The following is a 26,263-nucleotide window of genomic DNA, read 5'->3' on the forward strand; positions in this document are numbered from 1 at the left end:
TTTCCTGAGGAAAGGAAGTAGAAATATTTTTAGTGGAAGTGATTGATGACTGTCAAAATGATTTCGCTTTTATGCTATTTTAAAGTCTACCTTTTGGTCTACACACAACAGAGTCGGCAGGATGGAGAATGCCGTGTTTAAACTCCAGTGGCACACGCAGGGTGGGGTTTCTGTGTCTCCAGAAACCCCTCCCCTCTGTTAACAAAGTGCTCCTGCATACAGCACTGTACTATACAGCAGCCTCGGCGCTGTCAAAGAAGTGTCCGCGGCGGTGCTGTTTTGTATACAGCACCGCCGTGGACGCTCTTTGCTGTATAGTACAGTGCTGCCGAAACGGAGCTGCTGCGCATGCTCTCTCGCTGGTTTGGGGTTTTTTTCGGTGGGGGGGAAACCCCCCCCTAATAATCCTGCGTGTGCCCCTGAACTCAATAGGAATTGGTGACATCACTGAGCCGTGAGGTACAAATTGCCTCCTACCTCTGTGAGTCACTATTTCCTAGTGAAATGATAGGCTCAATTTTGGTCCAGCTCACAAAATAGTTTGAGGTATCGGCCGATTGGGGTATTGAATGTTGAGGTATCGGTCGATTGCTTTATTAAGGTGTTGTAGACCACAAGGTTTTTAAGTATCAATGTCACCAAAGTACCCTGAATCGCATTGGGGGGTATTCAATTGTTAGTGAGTTTTTGTTTTTTTCCCCCGCCGTGTAAAAAAGAAAAAAAAAAAAAAATCTCCTGCGGGTTTTTGACGGCAATAGCGACCGTTTTGAGGAAAACTTGTGCAATTCAATTGAAAAAGAGGGGACACTGCCGCCGCGCGTTAAAAATTGTGTTTGCGAGATTTTAGGGGAGTTTTAACGCGGTCATGTATTCCACATAAAAAAACACATTACTACATTCATATTTGTGCCAAAAACATACATAAATATAATTAATTAGTGATTTTATTTAATTTTTTTTTATTTATTTATTTTCATTATTTTTTCACAAGAAAATCAACTTACACAAGTTAGGCATTAGTGATAAACAAAAGTTTAACTTTTTTTTTTCCACATTTTTTACATGATTTCAAATACTTTTCAGAGGTTTTTTTATTTTTAACACACCCCAAGGTGGTGCGAGATAAAACAGCATATTTTCCTGTTTTACCTGCCGCGTTAAAAAACAATTGAATAGCTTTTAACGCTGCCTCTCGCACACCCTATACTTTAAATAGACCTTCTACTGCGCGACAGGAGCGTTTCATGAAAAAAAAAACCCGTAGCGTTAAAAATGGAATTGAATTGAGGGTAAAGTTAACCCGCTTAAAAAATGATAAAAAAAAAAAACAGCGCTAAAATGACTTAACATGGTGAAAAAAAAATGGGATGTAATATAGTTCTGTTACTGGTGAATGAGGCATTATGTTCTTCAACAAGAGATAGATCTATATTGAGCATATGGCAGCATTTTTGGGTGTCTTTTGGCCTTGATGCCTTTTTGCTTTATTGAAACAATGTTGCAGCTCTCTGCAATCGTTACCCGTAAGCTGATACATTTAAATATTGTTTTTCACACGTAAAAAAAAAAAAAAACAGAATGAAAATGAATTGCAGTGTTGGAAATCATGTAGATATCAGTGGGTCGCTTAAATGCTACAAAATTTCGTACAATATTATACAGTTTCTAGAATATTTTTTAAAAAGCAATTATAATAAAAGGAAAGTCAATAAGCCTCAATAACTACTCACTTACTGGCATCAAATACTTTATTTGCGTTTGTATTGCAGCGTGTTTTCCAGCGCTCCCTTTACTAGCAAGTGAACGCATTGGGTTGAGTAGGTTGTACCCTCCCCGCAGGTGCCAACAGGCGCTAACCACATTGGTTGAGCAGCCAATCAGCTTCTAGCTGTCTGTGGCAAGTTATCCAGGGAATACAAGTGTCTCATTGGATTCTTTGGCTTACTGTTAATTTTGCAACTGAATGGAATGTTAGTGGATTGTCCCTATTGTTTCTAAAAGGAAAGAAAATCATACAGAATATTTTTGTTGCTTGATACTTGGCGCTCCCTGTCTTAGATTAAATTGTCCTGTGTGTTTCTGCAGCTTTATCACTTCTGTTGTGACTGTAATTTGAAGAGGCATAAATACAATTTATTTGGAAATGTTCCCCCGGTTATTTCTCAGCCGCCGCCGGTAGCAAAAATGCTCTGGGACCCACAGTGACGCAGAGTAAAATAGTGTGTGTGGGGTTTTATTTTGTTTTGTGTTTTTTTTAAATCCAGTCTGCTCTGCTATTTGTGGATATAATGAAAACCTTTCCTCTGAACTCTGCAGATTGTGTTAAACCCTTACTGCGCACGGAACTGTAAACTGTTTACAAATGCTACTGTTTTGTGACTTTATTGAGAAGAAAAATGAATTATTGTCGGTTCCTCAAACGTGCGCTGGATATAACTGAGAACAAGGATTAAATTTGAATGTATCGGATTGTTTCTCTTACACAAAGCTATTATTTATGTGTGTTTGCTTTGGGCCAATTAGAGTTCTGTTGTGAATCCATAAAGTGCAAACTGCATATATTGTGATCTACATAGTGTATTTCTGCAGAACAAATGCAGTAATGTTAGATAGAGAAGTCTTACATGGCTCACAGTGATGTTAGATAGAGAAGCCTCTCCCGGCTCACAGCGATGTTAGATAGAGAAGCCTCTCCCGGCTCACAGTGATGTTAGATAGAGAAGCCTCTCCCGGCTCACAGTGATGTTAGATAGAGAAGCCTGTCCCGGCTCACAGCGATGTTAGATAGAGAAGCCTCTCCCGGCTCACAGTGATGTTAGATAGAGAAGCCTCTCCCGGCTCACAGTGATGTTAGATAGAGAAGCCTCTCCCGGCTCACAGTGATGTTGGATAGAGAAGCCTCTCCCAGCTCACAGTGATGTTAGATAGAGAAGCCTCTCCCGGCTCACAGCGATGTTGGATAGAGAAGCCTGTCCCGTCTCACAGTGATGTTAGATAGAGAAGTCTCTCCTGCACTCATGACTGAGTGCTGTGAACAATAATAAGCAGCATGAAGGACATGAATAAGTTAAATAAACACTTCAGTTATTTCATGTGTTTTATTTAGAACACTAACACATGTCCTTTTATATATTGTACTGTAAGATAGTGTTGACTTGCTGCTAAAGCCAGCTTTGTTATGCATTTCAACTGTCAGTTTAACCAGCGCTTGGAGCTCACTCTAGGCTCCTTCAGTCTGTTTACCTGAGATAAATGCACAAGCATAGTACGAAATGTGTTTTGAATTCCGGAGTGGAAATCAAGAGCTAGTGAAAACACAAGTGGATATGGTAAAAGTAGAAACAGTTTATATTGTCCTATCCATTTACATGTGTTGTACTGGAGTTAGAACGCTGGTAAAATGCATGTAAATAATGAAAATGGGTACAAGGTCTTGTACCTTTAACCAGTTTTTCTTCTATGCTTTATATCTAAACCTACTTACAGTATACTGAATGTCACTGTGTGCAGTTCATTAAACACTGAACCCTCTTTTTTTATGTAACACCCCTCCTGTTTATTTACACCTCCCAGTGACTGAATGGGTGGCCCAGCACTAGGGCCCAGAGGAGACACAGCTAGAGTGTTACTTGGCAATATAAGGCTGGTATGTGGGGATTAGAACCTGGGAATTACAGATTCCTAGGATCTTCCTTGTAATCTGGGGAGCTGGTTTACAGTGGAAATTACCAGCCAGGAGGGGGAGATAATACCCCCGCAGAGGAGGGGTGAGAGAGATATAATACCCCCCCCCCCCACAGAGGAGGGGGTGAGAGAGATATAATACCCCCACAGAGGAGGGGAGAGAGGGATATAATACCTCCACAGAGGAGGGGAGAGAGGGATATAATACCCCCACAGAGGAGGGGAGAGAGGGATATAATACCCCCACAGAGGACGGGAGAGAGAGATATAATACCCCCCACAGAGGAGGGGGTGAGAGAGATATAATACCCCCACAGAGGAGGGGAGAGAGGGATATAATACCTCCACAGAGGAGGGGAGAGAGGGATATAATACCCCCACAGAGGAGGGGGTGAGAAAGATAATACCCCCCACAGAGGAGAGGAGAGAGGGATATAATACCCCCACAGAGGAGGGGTGAGATAGATATAATACCCCCACAGAGGAGGGGAGAGAGGGATATAATACCTCCACAAAGGAGGGTTGAGAGAAATATAATATCCCCACAGAGGAGGGGTGAGAGAGATATTATACCCCCCACAGAGAAGGGATGAGAGAGATATGATACCCCCACAAAGGAGGGATGAGAGAGATATGATACCCCCACAAAGGAGGGGTGAGAGAGATATAATACCCCCACAGAGGAGGGGTAAGAGAGATATAATACCCCCACAGAGAAGGGGTGAGAGAGATATAATACCCCCCACAAAGGAGGGATGAGAGAGATATAATACCCCCACAGAGGAGGGGTAAGAGAGATATAATACCCCCACAGAGAAGGGGTGAGAGAGATATAATACCCCCACAAAGGAGGGGTGAGAGAGATATGATACCCCCACAAAGGAGGGGTGAGAGAGATATGATACCCCCACAAAGGAGGGGTGAGAGAGATATGATACCCCCACAAAGGAGGGGTGAGAGAGATATAATACCCCCACAGAGAAAGGGAGAGAGAGATATAATACCCCCCCCCCCACAGAGGAGGGGTGAGAGAGATAATACCCCCCACAGAGGAGGGGTAAGAGACAATAATGCTGTTAGAGATGAATGTGAGCTAGAGTCACCATTTTGCATGTGACTGCCCCAGTAATATTCTGTCCATGTAGCCCTTAAGAACTGTCCAGGAGGAGACAGGAGATGTATATAGGAACTGTACATATGTATTACTGCAACAGTTTAAGAATGTGCTGGAGTGAAGGAGGAGTATAAATAAATAGTTTATTTTGCACTATAGAGATGTCTGGTGCCCAAATTATTGAGACATCTAATTGCACTGCACCACCCAGTTATATCACCTGAGTCCCAATATCTTCACAGAGACTCTCTAGAAATAACCTGTGTGTGCCGGGGACCCTCTGGTCATCCACACCAGGAGCTAGCCAGGGCTGCACCTCACACTACACACCGTGATGGGGGGTTACAGTTATTAGTGCCACCTCCTAACACAGTGGTGGACAACAGGCGGCCTATGAGCCTTCACCTGTGGCCCCCAGCTCCTTCCTGCCCGCCCATGTGGCCCCTGCAGTGTATCATTGCCCTAACACCCCCAGCCAACGATTTCACCTTCTTAACTGGTCTGGGCACAACAATCGCCTTAGTGCATACGTTCCAACCTTTTGAAGCTGGCTTTCGGAAGCTGGGGGGGAAGAGGTGGGCGTGTGGGGGCGGTACTTGAAAAATTATGTCATTTTGGCTCCGCCCCCACTATAAAAATCCGAAATGTGCGGCATTGAATAGCGGGGGTGGGGCTTAATGACGCGATTAAGCCCCGACCCCAATATTCAGTGCCGTTAATTTAGGATCCAGAAGCTGTGCCTACTCTGTGTCCAGGAGGACTTCCCAAAATTCGGGAGCCTCCCGGAAATTCCTGGAGAGTAAGCAAGTATGCCTTAGTGCTGAATGTGTTTTATGCCCTCTCCCTCTGGATTGTAACCAAGTAAAATGTGTTCATTCCACAAGCAAACAATAAAGATGTTAATATGTAATCAGGCTGTGTAAATAAACACTTCTACTAGACAGTATTTTTGGATGTGTCTGGTGTTTGCTGTAATTGGGGCCTGTGGGGATTTACTAGCAAGTCCTGTGCTGATCTAGAGCAAAATCCTTTATGAATTACAAACCCTTCTGCTTTCTATAAACTGTTTTTTTTTGTTATGTAGATAAAAAAAATCCTGTTATTATTTATTATTTTTTGTATTTACTTACTTATGGGCAGCACGGTGACTCAGTGGTTAGCACTTCTGCCTTACAGCACTGGGGTCATGAATTCAATTCCCTACCATGGGTTTCCTCCGGGTGCTCCGGTTTCCTCCCCACACTCCAAAAACATGCTGATAGGTTAATTGGCTGCTAACAAATTGACCCTAGTCTGTGTGTGTGTGTGTCTGTGTCTGTGTTAGGGAATTTAGACTGTAAGCTCCAATGGGGCAGGGACTGATGTGAGTTCTCTGTACTGCGCTGCAGAATTAGTGGCGCTATATAAATAGCTTATGCTGATGTGATGGCATGAAAATATTGTAATATTTATTTTCCAAGAATTAGCCCAGTTTTACACTAATTGTGCCATGAAGACCATGTAGTGAATAGCCGCGTACCAAAAACATACCGAAAAAAAGTTTTTGATGTAAATGCAGACTTTAAGGTAGAGGAACTCCTCTCCAGCTTCTTGGTATTAGGGGTCTTGATTCGATCCTGGAGGTTGTAACTCCACAGAACAAGGAAAATAGTGTAATACGGGTACTATAGGTGATCTTTGTTCAAACATATAGACAGACTGCCAATAATTTTTTGTTTGACATCAAATACTTATTATTATTAAATATAAAAGTTAAAAATGCAACACCTGAAATAAAGCCATCATTATATTCCGTATAGCGCTCAGTGTGAGCATTGTGGCTCAGTTAGAATAGAAATGATAGATTTTTCTTTGAACTCTATCACTGTATCAGAGTAGGCATTTTAAGGACAATTATAATGAATTTAATAACCTTCAGCAAAATCATGGATACAGATTACAATTTACATTAAAATACAATTTTCATTATATTTCCTTGTGTTGTTTTAGACCTGCTGATAAATGTTCCCTATTTTTGCTCAGAATCGCTCTCTGTTTCCTTATGGGTGACGGTTCTGATCCGGTATCAGAAAATGAAGGGATTTGATTCAGGCAGGCTCTAGGCATGTTCTGTTTGGTAATGTTAAAAAATCCCATTTAATGTAATCGTGTAGCTGTAGTGTTTCCTCTAAAGAATTACTGTATTGGGGTAAGAGTCTATCATTGTACCAAACACCTTATCTGACAGTAAAGTCCCTCTGATTTATAAGGCACTAGGGAGTGTTTGCCAAGATATACTACATTTTATATGTCTTTTGCCACACTATCAAGAATGGACATGTATATAGCGTTTCAGCTGAAAATATACTAGATTGTTAGCCAGTTTATTATTAAAGGAGACCCGGACCCAGAAAACTGCTTTTTATGTATGGAGCTTCAAGATAAAAATGCAATTTCATGTCTTGACCCTGATTTACCTCTATATTTTTTTCCCATCCATCACAGACCAGAAAAGGCTCATTCCTGAGCTCTTAGGCAAAGGCTAAAGGGCAAAAAGTTCATGTAGCAAAGCATAGCTTGGCAGTTATTTCCTGATTTATTTATTTTTTTTAAAAAACTGCATTTATATAACTGGCCATGTCTGTGTGTGTGACTTCTCTAATATGTACTGAGCAATTCAGTTAATTAGAAGGCTGCAAGACTGTCCGATACAGTCTTCTGCATGGTCTGAGAGTGATGCAGGACTGAGCAGCTCCACCCTGCCGTGCAGCTCTTTGGCAGCTGTCAGCAAAGGAATGGGACAGATAGCATGCAGGGTAGATTTTGTTCAGTAGAAACATTTGATTTGTTTAAAGTATTATATTATTTTCTGGCGTGGTCACATAGATTTTCTTATATTAATATAGTTAAATATTTAACAGCCATATCCACTGCATAAAAGTGATTGACTTATTATTATTCAATAATTGAAACATTTTATTCCTATCTTTACGCGCTGTGTTACCATAGAAACATAATACATTGACGGCAGATATAGACATATCACATATTTATGATATAGTCTCAGGATAAGGCTGTGTTGGCCTTTCCACATCTTTAAGGGGTCCCAACACGTATTTTTCGCTAGGAGATTAACTAGAAATTTAGGGGGCCCCATATCCAAATTTTTAAAAGGGTCCCAATGTTTCTAATGAGGGCCCCCTCCCCAAACTTATCAGGCCACTCTGCATTTCGGGCTTAGTTTGTCTCCCTGGAAATGATTTGAATTTTTGGGCAACTCTGGATGTACATGTACTTTATCTAAAATCAAACACACACTTTTGCTGCTCCGTTTTTTTTTATATATATATATTTCCTGTCTTAACTTTATTTTACTTAAGATTCTTGCTGATCTTAACAACCTTTCTCTATTTTACCGGAGGGCTTGATTTGAGTGGGCGATCCTCCAGGGCAGGTTCTGAATCCTTCACCTTCGACGCTGTCAGTCACATCTTATATTTGGGATATTCTACAAAGGTTTTTTTGGTTCTGTACCTGGGAAGTGCTGTGCCAGGATTTTAATCATCGACATAAATTAATGATGCACTCTTTAAATCCGAGTGGGGCTGAAGGAGTATAATGATAGGTTTGGGAATCACTGACGTGAAAAATTGATTACACTAATGAGCTCTAATAAGGGAATTGTGTTGCTTTCAATAAAGGAATAACCAACACTGGTGACAGGTTTATATCTTGGGCTTGTTGTTTTAGTTTTAACTGACAGTAATCTCGTTATTGTCCATGACTTCCTTTTCCTCCAAGGTGTGTATGGTATCAGAGCAGTATCTTGTGAGATAATTAACGCCTTGTAATCAGTTTGAGAGTTGCTGTGTTTACGTTGGTGCTGTAGAGAGCTAGATAAAGCTTGTCTAGATGTAAATTGATGTGTAATGTATGTTATTACTGTAGTCAATGTAGTAGTGGGTAATTGTTATGTAGATGCACACTGAGATATTGTTACGCAGATTCTCATGATTCTTCATGAACTTAAAACCTACGTAAAAGTCAGATCTATTTATTTTATAATAGTAGCCAAATGTATATGTTCTCCAGCAGCAATTGCAGCTTTTACATTTGAGTATTGAAAATCCATGTACTAACGGCAAACAGCTCAGTGCCATTCCCCATGTCCTGTATGCTAGGTGGAATTCTCAGTATCTCTGTTCTTATCTTGTATCGGCACAGAACCACTTACAGTATCTAGGACTATTCATTTTTCATTGCCTGTTCTTATTTTGCACCTGTGGACAACTGTATAGTACAATTTATCTTGTTCTGTGAGCAGTTCTTAGTATTCTGCATGCTCAGAAATCTGCACAGTACTACTTCATTCAACTCCGTGAGCTGATCACATTTCTCAGCTTCTGCTTTTAATTTGCATGTGTGGACAACTGCACAGTGCCACTTCTCTTCTGTGTGCTGGGTGTACGTACAGTGTATGACCTTTTTCTACATACATAATTGGTAACATTAGACAATTAAAAGTAAAAACTGGAGCAAAATAGGTTATGCTTCCCATCCACCAAGGCCACACTCCCAACTGGTAAAGCTATGCCCCCAATCCACTCAGGCCACACCCATGGCTGATAAAGCCATGCCCCCAATCCACTCAGGCCACACCCATGGCTGATAAAGCCATGCCCCCGATCCACTCAGGCCATACCCATGGCTGATAAAGCCATGCCCCCAATCCACTCAGGCCACACCCATGGCTGATAAAGCCATGCCCCCGATCCACTCAGGCCACACCCATGGCTGATAAAGCCCTGCCCCCGATCCACTCAGGCCACACCCATGGCTGATAAAGCCATGCCCCCAATCCACTCAGGCCACACCCATGGCTGATAAAGCCATGCCCCTGATCCACTCAGGCCACACCCATGGCTGATAAAGCCATGCCCCCGATCCACTCAGGCCACACCCATGGCTGATAAAGCCCTGCCCCCGATCCACTCAGGCCACACCCATGGCTGATAAAGCCATGCCCCCGATCCACTCAGGCCACACCCATGGCTGATAAAGCCATGCCCCCGATCCACTCAGGCCACACCCATGACTGATAAAGCCATGCCCCCAATCCACTCAGGCCACACCCATGGCTGATAAAGCCATGCCCCTGATCCACTCAGGCCACACACACATGGCTGATAAAGCCATGCCCCTGATCCACTCAGGCCGCACCCATGGCTGATAAAGCCATGCCCTGATCCACTCAAGCCACACCCATGACTGATAAAGCCATGCCCCTGATCCACTCAGGCCACACCCATGACTAGTAAAACCACAACCCTTATTCACTCATGCCACACCCCTTACTGTCTCCAAGCTTCCAATCCATGAGTCCACTCCTCCTTTGCAAATGCCACTGTCCCATTTAGAAATGGGTGTCAAGGGATTAGGTGTATTGAAAGGTGTTATAATCATGCCCAGTGATTATGCCACATTAGGTATTCAGTGTGTGTGATATGTATCCGGAGCTCTTCTTTCATCCCACACTTTATAGACATACTGGCAGGTTAACTGGACTCTGACAAAACTAACTCTAGCGTGTGTGTCTGTGTGGTATGTAATATAGATTGTAAGCTCCAGGGGCAGGGACTGATGAGAATGAGTATATATTCTCTGTAAATCGCTGAGTAATTTACAACCATTATCTAAAATTTGTTAACGACTAAATTTAAAAAACCCCATCTGAAATGAATTTTATAGCGAACATCCTCCCCCACAACTAGGAGGAATATGGGGTCTTCAGGCCGGGGACCCACACTCTTCAGTAGTACGCATGCCTGCCAATGGATTCTTCTCTTATTGACGACAAAAATACAACGGATACCAACTACAATGGTTTAATGAAAACGTAAAGAGACTGAATAATGATGGAACTCCCAACGCCATCACTAATTTCCCGGTTCCCGGGGTAGGGGGTATGTAGGATAGAAGTCAGGGCCTCTACACTTAGAGCCGCGAGTGCTGTGAGTTTCTCCATTTAAGCCTTACGGTTGGTGCACAGATAAGACGGCACCACATGCTCCTCTGGGACCATCTCCGTGAAATGTGGACAGCTTTGATTAGGGGCCAAAACACAGGCTGCTGCAGCTATTTATTTTAGCCAAATTAACAGTGTAAAATGCAGACAGCTCTGAGCTGCCTAAACCGGAGCGCTCTGTAATCTCACACTAATTAGACTCCATGCATATTTACCATAGCTTGCAGAAAACTTCTGACACAATGGATCTAAGTGGAGCTTGTTATCTGTGAAGACTAAATAGCGTTTCCTTCGGGGTAAAACTTTTGAAAACGAATTGGCATGGTCTTATTTTGTTTCACATTAACCCTAAAACAAGACGGACGTTCAAAGTGGTTTATAGTGTTCACAAATATAAGGGCAGATATTTTGTGAACTTATTAGGGGTGAAGATATTTCGGATACGGCTTTATTAGGGGTCGGATATTTTTTTTTCTGCATTCCAGACTTTCTGTCTATGATTATATTGGGACGCTCGCTAGGGTCAGTGGATGGCAAGTTGTAGTAGATGGTTATTAGTCAGCCACCGCCCAGTGAACTTATGTGAGCTTATTTGTTTATTTTTGCTAAATTTTTAGGGACTTAGGGGACCAGAAAAACCCAAAATTAAAAGCAATAGTTTAAGTATCATGTTAAAGAGATGCAAAACTCGCTATATGGGATTGCGCAATGTTACATGTATATTATTTAGCTCAGTCATACATGACCTTTGAAATATATATGTCAAATAGTGGCTTTATTTACTACTTAAATATAATTTGTGCACCTGTTACCCACAATCAATGGAGCTGAACCAATAATGAGAAGGCTGCCTATCACTTCACTAGGGATCAGGCACATTATGTCATGGCGATATTGCAGTTTCCTAGTGAATTTATAGTCTGCAGTCTCGGTGATGTCACTGGCTCCTAGTGACTGGATAGGCTGCATTCTCGGTGATGTCACTGGCTCCTAGTGACTGGATAGGCTGCATTCTCGGTGATGTCACTGGCTCCTAGTGACTGGATAGCCTGCAGTCTCGGTGATGTCACTGGTTCCTAGTGAATGGATAGTCTGCAGTCTCGGTGATGTCACTGGTTCCTAGTGAATGGATAGTCTGCAGTCTCGGTGATGTCACTGGTTCCTAGTGAATGGATAGGCTGCATTCTCGGTGATGTCACTGGCTCCTAGTGACTGGATAGGCTGCATTCTCGGTGATGTCACTGGCTCCTAGTGACTGGATAGTCTGCATTCTCGGTGATGTCACTGGTTCCTAGTGAATGGATAGGCTGCATTCTCTGTGATGTCACTGGTTCCTAGTGAATGGATAGGCTGCATTCTCTGTGATGTCACTGGTTCCTAGTGAATGGATAGGCTGCATTCTCAGTGATGTCACTATTTCCTTGTGGCATGCAATGAAAGTATTGTAGTTGTACTGCTATTTGCTAGAACACTGATCTCTGACAAACCATTTATTTGGTGGAATCGATACATATTTCCACAACATATTATTGCGTTTTGTATGTTTTTCCTGAATACTAATGATTGATCTGTTTCTCTTGCAGCGTGTTTTTGCACTATTGCTACGCTCGTGGTGGGATGAGACACACATCCTACACCTGTATCTGCGGCAGGTATGTATAGGTACTTTCTATTTGGGATGGTGCACCCCCTTCTGTGAAATTATAAGGACCTCAGAAGATACCGGTCATGTCTAGTAGCCTTATATGTCATAATAGTTGCTGCATTATGCCTTCTAATACAGGAGTAGTAGTATTTAGCATAGAAAACTTTTATTAACACTTTGCTTAATTATGTTTTGGTTTCCTTTTATTTTTTTTACTTGTTTGTTTCCATTATAAATGAGAGAAATGTAAGCAGTCATGGATGGGTTTTGTGACCGGCTGTAGTTTGGGGATGGGTGTATTGCGAGCAGTATAATCTCTGGCTGAGGCAGATAAGACTGAGGAATGAAGGAGAGCAGCTGCAGGTATTGTTCAAACACAGTATGAAAAAGTGTGAAATACATAAATTTAATACATCAGTGGATGTAATGTTACCTCCAGGATTTTTATATTATCTTTAAACTCCCAGTCCCTACAATTAACAGGGGACCAAGCTGGTAGCCCACCAACACCTGCTGGTAGTTCATTGTCTCACCCCTCACCAGAGCGGTGAGACAGGTAGAGGCAGGTAGATTGTTATCCAGACACTAATCTCATGTGATCATTTAGAGCCAATCGGTTGCCCACTATCTCATTGCTACTCATGAATATTCATAGCTGCACCCCAGATGGCTAAATCCATGCTGGCATGTAGGAGGGTGAATATAGATGAAACTATTATCACACAGTAATTAGAACACGTTTAGTTACATGCCGTGTGCTCGGATACCTGTCTAATGTGCAGTCGTCTGTGGGTGACGGGTCTATTGTTACCGCAAAGTGAAACAGACATCAACGGCTGTTAACTTGGTGGCCTTGTTTCGCTCTCTTCCTCTAGCGCCCCCTACCTTCTAAACTATTCTAGTCTCTTGAATGGGTATCTGCTGACAGTAGTGCTAATGTATTGTGGAGACTTTTATTTAAATCATACTTGCCAACTTTTCCTCATTGATCTCAGGGAGATCCCGGGGGAGGTGGGCATGTGGGGGCGTGGCTTGACGAATCACATAATTTTGGCTAAGATGATGCGATATTTGCGTCATTAAGCCCCGCCCCCGTCACTTATCTTTTGCGGGGGCGAGAACCGGGAGGTTGCTCTGCTCTCCCGGGAAATGCGGGAGTCTCACGGACATTCTGGGAGAGTAGGCAACTATGCGTTAAAGAAAAGCAGCTAATGAATCTCTAGAGACTGAAGTGTTTTTTTACTTTTCTGTCTCCATTACTGAAGTCATGTTGTCTTTCCTGTCAGTCTTTGATTAAATCTTGGTCTCCATGAAAATGGCCACCTCCATAGGCATCAATACATTGACATAGGACACAATTTCTGAACTGTGTCATCATGTCACAGATGGTGAAGCCAACCACATCTTGTATTGGCTCAGCATCAGGGAGAATGCCAGACTCTTCAGGGAGTGAGGGAGATCACCCCGATTTCAGGGAGTCTCCCTGACATTCAGGGAGAGTTGGTAAGTATGATTTAAATTGGTGTTAAAAACATACCAAATAGCACTAAACCTACATTTAGCGTATGATGAAATGATGACAAAGGGTTATATAGCCCCTTAAATGGGATGGAACCCGCCCCACCATCCCCCCCACCCCCCCCCCCCCCCCCAAGCTGCATAGCAATATTCGTGATTGGCTGAGGGTCTTTGCAGTAGGAGGGGCTGAAGAGGGCTTTCTTTGATTGGTTGTGAGCATCATGTGATCAGTTCATGTCCTACCCTGAGACGTCTTCTTTGACCAGATATGTCCGACTGCTGCTGTGTCCCTTCTGCTGCACCTTCTAAATAATGTGACGCTTATTCCACACAAGTGTATTCTGCCCTCGCGAGAGGTTACATCTACTTAGTGCATTCGCCTCCATATTAGCATCCAATGCCGGCATGGACATTGGCTTCGGATTGTATTGTTATTATTAAATTAGCTCAGTACTGTAATAGGTTTAAAGCAGCTCCCTCCCAACAACAGGCTCGTTGTCAGAACGTATAAAACTCATTATATTCTAGAAGAGACCGTAATGTCTTTGGAATAGCCGGCAGTGCTGTACAAATCAGCTGGTGCTGCCGTTTATGTTAAAGATTAATTCATGGGTCCTGGGTGTCAGGACGGTGTGAGAGGAACAGAGGCCGCACCCGCTGGAGATTGCTGTATGTACAGGAGATGAAGATTGACGTCGCTGACATCTCCATAGGGTGAACAAATTAGAGTATATTTTAAGGGGATAAAGTACAAAGAGAATTTGATTTACTCCGGACACCGGTCATGTTTACTTGTCATTTCCTTCAGATTAAAGACCAGGGGGTAAATGTATAAAGCTGAGAGTTTTCTGGCGGGTTTGAAAAGTGGAGATGTTGCCTATAGCAACCAATCAGATTCTAGCTGTCATTTTGTATAATGTACTAAATAAATGATAGCTAGAATCTGATTGGTTTTTCAAACCCGCCGGAAAACTCTCAGCTTGATACATTTACCCCAAGATCTTCTAGCTCTGAAGCAATGAATACAATATTATTACACTTATTATTCTGTGCTACAAAGGGAAATCATAATAAACAGCTATTACAACTGACTTGTAATCCCTGTTTTAATTACTGCCATTCATACCTGCTGACATCCCCTATTAAAATATATCTCCTCCACCTTGACCACTCCCCTTTTAATACAGCCACACCCTTGACTTGCACGTCCATGATATGATCTCCGTTGGCCTGTGATCCGTAGGCCGTGCATCTTTTTGCCCTCGGTAAAAAGAAGACTGTGTCGAAAAAAAGACAGGGACTGTTGAGCACTACCTTATTCCTATACATGTTTATTTTTTATTTAGTGTACTGTGGCTTTAACACGTGTGAGGCAGCCATTTTGTGGGCTGAACCAATATTCTGCCTATCAGTGTGCTGAGTCATGAGGCAATTTGGAGGCGGCCATTTTGTGGCCTAAATATTGGTTCCACCCATAAAATGGCGGCCACTTACAAATGCATTTTAATGAAAACATCTTTTAAAATAGTGGTGTCATCGTTGTTTTATCCGACACAGAAAAGCCTGGCCAAACAAAATAAATGTTGTTTTTAAAATAAGTCCTGATTTAGCGTAAGGTTTTGACAGACACATATAATTGGAAGTGTAAATATATACAGAACGCTGGACAGCTATGTCCCAAGGTTACAGTGTACACCTATGATCCCTCTCATTTATTTGATGCCGGGCGCACAGTCCTCTCCTGTAAATGTGTGACAGGTCCTTTGTCTTGCCTGTTTAAAGGTTATAGACGCGGACATGTAACCGGTGTGATGGATCTATTTTTCATTTCATTTTTTGCTTGGCGAAGATTAGAAACAAAAAAAGGGAGAGGGATTGGTTTCAGGGGGAGAACGGTAAAACCTAGAGATTTATACCTGTCTAGTTACTGACGTTTGATGGGCTGTGAGGGGGCGCAGAGACCGGTCATTGTGACCACTGGCCTTTCTTATGTGAAGAACAAACACGGGGTCCTCGGAGATTTGTGCGCGTTCTGTGTTATTCCACAGCTCGCGTCAGACGCTCTCCGGGGATGTAAACTTTGTTTTTCTTCACTGGCTTGGAAATATATACAGGGAAAAGCATTAGACTTTAAAATGCTTTTCTGAGTCCTGTTTTATCATGGGGTCGGTGTTACAGCACTATCCTTTACCCAACGAAAAATGTGCAAAGAGTGGCATAAGGCAGGGGCAAACGCAGGATTTGTAGAGGGGGGGTTTCCACACCACGCCGCCTGTGGGCGTGACCAGCATACATGGGGGCGTGGCTATAATATTAGACAGTTCTTGGCTGCTCTCCAACTCTTACTATCCCCATAATATACATGGGCAATGCTGCGTGCACTACTTTTAGGTGCAGCTCTCCTTTTTGAAGCAGAGCCGTGTGAAGTGGGGGCATTGTCCAGCCACCTCAATTATACAGTGCCCCAAGCTTGGTAGGGGGGTTTCCAGGCACTAGGAACCCCCCCCCCCCTGATTTGCCTATGTAAGGGTTATCCACTTGAACCCCTGCACTGAATCCTCCGCCATACCCAGTAATAGTACTTTATTTTGGGTCCTTTCCCTGGAACCACCATGCGCTCTCAGGGTCCTAGCACCCACCGGAGAGATCTGATGCAGCAGCTTATAACAGTTATGTGTAGGGATCAGTGCAGGCCCTGATTATCCGGCTCACTAGGCTGCAGCCTAGGGCGTGAGGTTTTTGGGGAAGGCAAACAGTTTTTGGGATGCAAAATTGGGACAGGGAAAGGTGAAAACTGAAATTAATTTTAAAATGAAAGCGAATACTTGGTCTCCAGAAAGTAGCAAAGGTTGTCGTGACCCTTTTAAAAAGCAAAGTGGAGCTGAGTTTAGAGAACATGAGAATATAAACATTGGTGGGAGGCGGAGTGAAGGAAGCTGGATTTTAAATCAAGGACGAGTTCATATTTATCTACCGTGTATTAGCCTGGGGAAGGGTCACTACCAGCGTGGCCTGAACCCTTAATCAGGCCCATGATCAGTGATTGCTTTACCCAGCTCCGTTAGCGCTGCAGTTTAACGTGAATAATAATGTATAAAACTGGAACATCAATAACAATGAATTGTATATTGTCCAATTGTTGGGTTATAGAAACTGTGTCATCCTTTAGAAGCCAAGTAATTCTATCCACCCTCTGACCAAGCTTCCTGTCTGTAGTCTGTACAAAATCTCCTCTTTGTTTGTCAGTTTAACGTGCTTCAGGTTTTGTGTATTATATTGTAACACTTTATTGTCCTTTTTCTTCGTTCAGTGGTGACAACTCCTCGATTCTTCATTACGGACATGCTGGAGCCCCCAATGACAAGACCCTGGTAGATGGGGACATGTGGTAAGTGTTGTTATGTTTAACCAATACTGCACCACAAAGATATCAATTTACATCATGTCCATAAGGCCAGTTTTACCTCCACGTCTTGCTGTGCTCTCAGCGATGCAGCTGGTTAAAGAGAGACACTTATGGTTTATTACAAATATTTGCACTTATTATGCATTCATTGAGTACCTATGCAATTAGACTTTGAGCTAAAATATATGATAAAACATACGTTACTATAAAACGGTACAACCCCCGCACGGCATTATTATACATGTAGGCGCTACAAAATACCATAGTGTATCCATACAGCTCAACGAATAAGGATGAATGTTTGTATTCTTGAAAAAAGCAATGCTGGGGATAAATGTGCGATGTACAGTTTGGGTTTGAGTGCAAAGGCTTCGTTGCTGCTTGCAGTTTTTCTTGCGTTCGTGGTCTGTCCAGCATTCATGCTGGGAGTGTACTGTGGACACGCTGGTGATTTTCAATTTGTCAGTAAAAATCACAGCTGAAAATTACAGCTGTTTTCTAATCAGCCTGACTGATGCACACTGACATAAGGGCTCCTGAGAAACAGCACACTGATACACGGGGTCCTGGAACAACGGCACACTGATACATGGGGTCCTGGAACAACGGCACACTGATACACGGGGTCCTGGAACAACGGCACACTGATACACGGGGTCCTGGAACAACGGCACACTGATACACGGGGTCCTGGAACAACGGCACACTGATACACGGGGTCCTGGAACAACGGCACACTGATACATGGGGTCCTGGAACAACGGCACACTGATACACGGGGTCCTGGAACAACGGCACACTGATACACGGGGTCCTGGAACAACGGCATACTGATACACGGGGTCCTGGAACAACGGCACACTGATACACGGGGTCCTGGAACAACGGCACACTGATACACGGGGTCCTGGAACAACGGCACACTGATACACGGGGTCCTGGAACAACGGCACACTGATACACGGGGTCCTGGAACAACGGCACACTGATACACGGGGTCCTGGAACAACGGCACACTGATACACGGGGTCCTGGAACAACGGCACACTGATACACGGGGTCCTGGAACAACGGCACACTGATACACGGGGTCCTGGAACAACGGCACACTGATACACGGGGTCCTGGAACAACGGCACACTGATACACGGGGTCCTGGAACAACGGCACACTGATACACGGGGTCCTGGAACAACGGCACACTGATACACGGGGTCCTGGAACAACGGCACACTGATACACGGGGTCCTGGAACAACGGCACACTGATACACGGGGTCCTGGAACAACGGCATACTGATACACGGGGTCCTGGAACAACGGCACACTGATACACGGGGTCCTGGAACAACGGCACACTGATACACGGGGTCCTGGAACAACGGCACACTGATACACGGGGTCCTGGAACAACGGCACACTGATACACGGGGTCCTGGAACAACGGCACACTGATACACGGGGTCCTGGAACAACGGCACACTGATACACGGGGTCCTGGAACAACGGCATACTGATACACGGGGTCCTGGAACAACGGCACACTGATACACGGGGTCCTGGAACAACGGCACACTGATACACGGGGTCCTGGAACAACGGCACACTGATACACGGGGTCCTGGAACAACGGCACACTGATACACGGGGTCCTGGAACAACGGCACACTGATACACGGGGTCCTGGAACAACGGCACACTGATACACGGGGTCCTGGAACAACGGCACACTGATACACGGGGTCCTGGAACAACGGCACACTGATACACGGGGTCCTGGAACAACGGCACACTGATACACGGGGTCCTGGAACAACGGCACACTGACACACGGGGTCCTGGAACAACGGCACACTGACACACGGGGTCCTGGAACAACGGCACACTGACACACGGGGTCCTGGAACAACGGCACACTGACAATTAGGGGGGTATTCAATTGTCAGCGTTAACGCTGAAAACCGAGCGCTTAAAAAATATTACCGTTTATATGGTAATATTGCGCGCGAAAAGCGTTAATATGGTAGTTTACTCGCGTAATTTCAGCTCGCCGCTCAGGGGGCTGCGAGCTGAAATTCCGCAAGCAATTACCGTATTAACCGTAAGATTTTTTGAGCGCTCGTTTGTTAGCGTTAACGCTGACAATTGAATACCCCCCATAGGATCCTGGAAAAACTGAACACTGACACGCGGGGTCCTGGAAAAACGGCACACTGATACAGGGGGTCCTGGAACAACGGCACACTGACACGCGGGGTCCTGGAACAACGGCACACTGACACGCGGGGTCCTGGAACAACGGCACACTGACACGCGGGGTCCTGGAACAACGGCACACTGACACGCGGGGTCCTGGAACAACGGCACACGGGGCAGCAGAAAAAAACATTTTCATATTGGGGAGAAAAAAAGTGGAAAGAGATGCAAATCGGGAAATAAAATAAAACTAGCATCAACTCATTTGCAATAACCTAATAATATAAAACTGTCCGTTTACCGACGCTAAAAGCCAGAGCCGTAACTTAGAATTCTAGCGCCTGGGGCGAGAAAGACAAATGCCGCCCCCCTAGCCCTCAATTTTAACCAAATTAACCTAAAATATTTCTAAATTGCACCCCCCCCCCTTCAGCGTTGTGCCCTGGGCGGTCGCCCCTGTCGCACAGACCTAGTTACGGCCCTTCTAAAAGCCACGGGTCCACAATGCTGTGTGCTGGTTTATATGACCTTTGTGACACTTCCTTCCTGACCTCTGACACTGGAATACTAACAGCCCCTAGAAGTGATCAGCTCAGGTTGTAACTATGAAACAGAGCGACCAGGTGACTTAAAGCCAGATCAATGGGCATCTTTCATCTGGCCTCACTCATGCAACCAATCAGCACTGCCCATTATCGCCCTTCTGTTTTATTAATACAGATACTGCTGAAATGGAGGAAATACCCATTTAATTGTTTCCTAGTAGCTCACGAGTCACAGTAACTCTGTAATAATTGCCCATTTCTTCCAGAAGGGGAGGGGGGGTTAGATGCATTATATGAGGCTTATATACCAAGCTGGTGAGGATGTACATAGTCCTGCAGGTGCGATGAAAGGAGCCATAGATAAGAAAATCAGCATAGATAACCAGTAAGAGAAGAGATACTGTAACACAGAGCTAAGTATACAGCCGAGTATTCAGTCCCAGCCAGTCTAATGACACTTAATGTTTGCTGTCTATAGGAAGTTGTCAGCACTTGTCTAATTACAGAGTATCCTGATACTGCTTAAGTTTCAGCACTTTCTCTCTCTCTCTCTCTCACTCTTGTTTCTGTTGCTTTAAAAAGACGCGTTGTCTACAATCCTCAGTCATTTACACAGTAATTGGGAGCCCTCTACTGCAAGAGGCCAGCAAGTGTCTTCCTAGTCCTCTAGTTCTCTCTCTGCACGTTGGCTGACAAGCCACATACAAACAGAGAGATTGGCTATCAGCAGTACAGGTGGAATTATTCATCACCTATGTAAGATATGCATCATGTTTGCAGAGATTTTCACTCATAGGAAAACTAAACTTAGAATGCATTTATAATATGTTTTGTAGACATGACATATAATTGTTATCACATTTATAGAAACATGTTGGTATTTTATGTTTGAGGAATTTAAAAAAATTAAACGCAAAGTATCATCAAAGGATCATTTATTAGAGAAATATCTGCTACTGGTTCGTTCACTTGTATTTACTGGTAACACGATTCATGAACCAGGATTTCTGGATGTGATCTACAATACTACATATAGTTTAAAAGCAATTATTGAGTACAATATGTAGCTGTGCAGAGAGGGTATGTTACGTATCAGCGCTCAGCCTATAGATAAATGTACAGTAACCCTGTAACAATGTATTTTTCTGAGCACACAGTATTCCCAGTACACTCGCTTATGTGCGCAATCAGACGCTTCAACCAGGGATATATCATTCTGTCGTAGATGGGTAGTCCCCCTGTGGTTCCGCTGCCCCTGTAGGGGTTACGCCTGTGCAGCCACGCACCCCAGGATTCTGTTTTATTAATATCGATATGTTTTTTGTGGAAGTACTGTCTGCTGAATTACATCATGCTTCTCAGAACTGTATCTGTATCCCCCAGAGACCCCTGTGTAAGCCTCAGCCTAGATCTCCCAGTGACGTCCTTAAGAGCTCTCTGATGAAATGTAATATTTCTGCTCTGTGTGGATCTCTGTAGAGGAGTTTCTGGATATCAGACAGACATAGCTGTATACATCTATTCATTTCTAAGTATTATTATCATCCCTTTTCATTTTTATTTTATTCTGCATGCAGAACGTCAGTTCTCTGCACATAGGCATAGGGCTTCCAGAACTGTACACAGTACTCAGTGAGGTCTTCTCAGTGACCTATAAAGTGGTAGTACAACCTGTCTCTTCCTGCTAATAATGCCACTTCCTATACAACTGTTATGCACGTTTTGTCGCTATCCAATAACGATTGTCGAATCTCGATTTGTGTTTCCAACGCACAAATATTTATTCTCAAAAAGTAGCAGAATATTTCAAGCGAAATAATAATAAGTACAGCCGTTACTTATCGCAGGCGCTCTGGATCCAGCGAACAGTCATTCAGTCCTGAAGTCTGTGGACAAGATGTCTGATCACTGGATGAAAAGCTCCTGCTTATATGCACACAGAAATACAGTGAGACAATGCAGAGGGTGTGGCTTGCTCCTATTGGTCCAGGTTTAAGAAAGGTCCAGGGGGTTGTAGATCATAGGCTGATTCAATCTAAGGAATCTAAAGGTGGGGGTCATCTCTCCAGGGGATATGCTCTGTTCTTCCCACCAAAACTCCAGTTACAACCAGTCCATTAGCATATTATAGTCTGCATCATATTAAAGGTTTATTCCCTAACATCAATAACTAGAGTATGCAATGTGCGATCTCTTCGCCGAATGCACCGGACAGCTGCTGATGTAAAGGGGATTAATATGATATCAGACATGACACATTTCCTTTAACCTGAACCATATGTATCACTAATATGCATATAACTTATAATATTACACATAAACACTGCTATATTTCGACATAAATAACTATGTGTTGCAACTACGATTAATGTGTACTATTTACAAATGTGTGTGTTTGTGCGAATGTATACAAAAGTGTAAAACCTGTTATTGCCACGTGTTGTGGCTGGATACGCCCTTCCACGCCGTAACGTGCTCTACGCATAATTTCAGACAAAGACAATCAAGTTTGCTCAATATTAATTGAAATGACTTTATCCAATTTGCTGACTTCGACACAACAAACGATTCTACTGTATCCTCCAACCGACTATACTGCTTATTTACCCTCTGTGTGTCTGTCTCTCACTTTCTATACCCCTGTGTCTTTCCCTCTCTCACTTACATGTATAATTTCTTCTCTCTTCTAGATGTTTTCCTTCTTACCCTCCCGCAGGAACTTCACCACAATGTTTCCCGCACGCCCATTATTATTATTATCGTAGATTTGTAAGGTGCCACAGTGCCCCGCAGTGTTGTACAGTATGGAAGACAAGGACATACATAAAACAGGGACATACAAGGTAGACACAATAAATGTAGACATGAAAACAAATGGTATGAAGGACCCTGCTCACTAGAGAGCTTACATTCTAAGTGGGAGAGGGTACAGCTGAAACAAGAGGAGCAAGTGTTGTTCAGAGTGGAGATTGGGACAGTTGTGAGGGTGCATTAGTGTGAATAGTGTTATCGGGGATAAGGTCACCTCTACAGGTGGGTTTTCAAAAAGCATCTAAAGATTTGAAGGCTGTGGGAAAGCCTGATTGAGCGTGGTAGGGAATTCCATAAGTGGGGAGCAGCACGGGAGAAGTCTAGTAGGCGGGAGTGAGGGGTGGATACCAGAGACGAGACAGGGTGCAGGTCAGAGGTGGATCTAAGAGGGCAGGAGGGAGAGTATTTTCCTATGAGATTTGAGATGTATGCAGGAGTATGAATACATCTCTGCTGGCACTAGAAACAAAGTGGTGAAAGTCCATCGCTGATCTACCAGTGTAATCATGGTCTTCTCTTTTAGAAGTCCCCTTTCCATAGAGCTGAATGTGGTCACCGGTACTCAGTTGTCCCCAGGTCTTATGCACATAGTAATAGTTGCATATTGTAGGAAGATCCAGGAAATACAGGAGTCACTTAGGCATTACCTGATAAAACATGTACTAATGACCGGGCGCAGAAAGTAATAAATAGGTGCTAACTGGGAAAGCAAGGTCCAGGCACAGGTCAGGGCAGGCAGCACACAACAGAACCAGGTCTAACATCTAGGCAGGGGTCAAACAGCAAGCTGTAGGATCTAGTCCTGTATACAGGCGCGGAGGTCAGGGAAGGCGGCATACAATAGAACCAGGTCTAACATTCAGGTGGGTTCAGACAGCAAGCAGCAGGATCTAGTCCAATATCCAGGCACAGGTCAGGGCAGGCGGCACACAACAGAACAATCAAGGTCCACACAGGGGTCAACACATTCCGGTCCAAATCCAGACTGAGGTCAGAGTAGGCAAGAAGCACGTATTTTAGAAACGTCCTATTCAGGTACACTCCACCTATAACGGGTAGTGGGAGAACGGCTGCCTGCTCTAATGTAGATGCAGGAGCCACATAGTACGCTTCAAAGAGAGGCAATGCCCTTACAGCCAGGTCAGGCTTTAAACAGTCATGTGATCACTTCTTTAAACTACCCACCGGCCGCACAGAAGCATTTTTGTAAACCAAGCGGCCTTCAGGGAGGAACTTGCGGTGGTGCTTGTCTACATTCACCACTCCTGAGAAAGAGAGATAACTTAATGTCTTGTTGATTAGTTTTAATTAATCTTGTCTGTATTTACTAAGCATTATTTTTTCAACTCAGACCTGGAACTGCCCCTAGTTCTGTTCAGACTTTAATTAACGTTTCATTGTAATTTCCCATTAATAGCGCTTTATAGTACCGCTAGCAGTTAGGATGTCCTATTACAGCTTGTGTTATCCAGGTTGGGGATTAGAGTTCTCCTTTTGTCGGTAAACCACAGCGTAATTTGAAATCTTATTTTATGGATAATAAAACATTGCTTCCGGCGCTGTATAAGTTTGTCGGTTTACTGAAAGCAAAGATCACAGCTCTTTAGGCAGAAAGAGTTTCTCCGGCAAGACCTGCTTAGCTCCCCCCCCCCCCCCCCTCTCCAATCCGCAGGTATGAGACCAGAATGTACACACAGTTTATGAAAATGGAACTGGAGCCAAACAGCGCAAGGATTGTGTGGACTGTTTCAGCCGATGCCTCCTCCAGTGTGTTTGAAGCAGTGGGTCACAGATTTTTATTGCTTTTGACAAATGTGCCTGGAAAAGGATCTGGCTTTCAGTCTGCCAAGCTATTTTTGGCAGAAAACACAGCCTGCAGCTTCTAATGAGATTATTTAGAAGTTGTATTTAAATGTGTACATTGGAATGTGATTTCCAGTAAAGAGACGTTTGTTTTCTCCGTTCCGTTTTGGAATCTTTAGTCTTTTGTTTCACCTGCCTCTAACAAACAACACTGCTGGTGTCCGAGATGTGCCTGACCATTGTGGAAAGAGCTGGTCTTTAAGAGTTCAGAGATGTGGTTATTGGCAGTTGTGTTTATTAGTGGGACATGAGACCTCAAGAGATGTGTAGACAAAAAAGGGGAACTAACACTCTCTAGTGCTGTCCAGGAGACACACATTGACGTGAAACACAATGTCCTCAAATATGACAGGCAAAATCATAATCACGCGCTAAACCAGGGTTGTCCAACAGGGGGCGCCTGGACCTTAAAGATTGCTCTTTGTCTTCCAGTCCCCACTAGACATAATCATTATTTGTAGGAGTTCCCTCATTTTGAAATGAAAACCAGGGACGCCCAGTTTTCGCAAGTCATAAAGTCCATTTTTCATCCACGTATTACCTTTTAAGTCCCAATTAAGATTAGACAATTATAAGAACTTTTTCTAGCTTGTCCTTTTAACAGTTAAAAAAAGGGGGGGGGGAGGGGGCAGGGGGCTAGCACATCTAGCACATCTAGCACGATTGGCAATTATTTGGTCTAAAATTACCAAACTCCGTCGCTGGGTGACATAGGCAGCGTAAGACCGGATGACCTTGTGCTAACAGAACACAAAGGAACTCTGGGAACCGGTATTGGGACTCTTCATTCGGTTTCAATTAATAATAAATAATCAATTTCCTTTTAACAGTTTTACTATTATCTTAAAGAATATGGTGTTTATAACATTGTGGGGGGGATTCAATTTGGCCTTGCTCAACTCGGCGTTCATTATATTACCATTAATACGCTTATATTAACCCTGATTTCTGCGCAAAAAACACTGTTAAAGATTACCGTATTAACAGTAATAATGTGCACTATTACCGTAATATCGGTAAAAGTAACACGGCCAATTGAATCCCCCCCTCTGACTATAAGGAATGTATATCTACAACATTTTAACTACCTGCCTAATATTGTGTAGCTCCCAGGGGTACATAACATTGTAACCCCCTCTCACCCCATGCTCGGAGGTAAGGGTTAATCCCTAAAATAAAACACTGAATTGCAATCCTACACTAAGGAGGGGATTTTTCAGAGCAAGAAGTCAGCAACTTGTAACAAATAGTTACTATAAAACACACTAAACTGTCCAGTTGAGCCTAGTTTTGGCCACTGTGCAAGCAATCTATGTATATTCATTAGTTCCTCTCTGTATCCTTATGTCACGGACTGTACGTTAAGCAGTGTATCTGGCGCTGATATCCGGGACATCTGGTCGGCATGATATTCCCAGGAAGGATCTTGGCACGGAGGGTCTGGGTAAATCTCTGAGTGACACAGACATCTCCAATAA

General features: G+C 43.6%; 1 protein-coding gene across 1 annotated transcript in view; it reads left to right on the plus strand.

Annotated features, from left to right (window-relative positions):
- PEPD (peptidase D) overlaps window positions 1-26,263 on the plus strand; it is a 118,928-nt gene that overhangs the window by 59,549 nt on the left and 33,116 nt on the right. Inside the window, exons 10-11 of the mRNA XM_075189180.1 lie at window positions 12,386-12,454; window positions 17,276-17,353. Coding sequence (XP_075045281.1) covers window positions 12,386-12,454; window positions 17,276-17,353 — 147 coding nt within the window. The remainder of the gene's footprint in view (window positions 1-12,385; window positions 12,455-17,275; window positions 17,354-26,263) is intronic.

This window comes from Mixophyes fleayi, chromosome 10 (genome assembly GCF_038048845.1).
Source record: "Mixophyes fleayi isolate aMixFle1 chromosome 10, aMixFle1.hap1, whole genome shotgun sequence".
NCBI lineage: Eukaryota > Metazoa > Chordata > Amphibia > Anura > Limnodynastidae > Mixophyes > Mixophyes fleayi.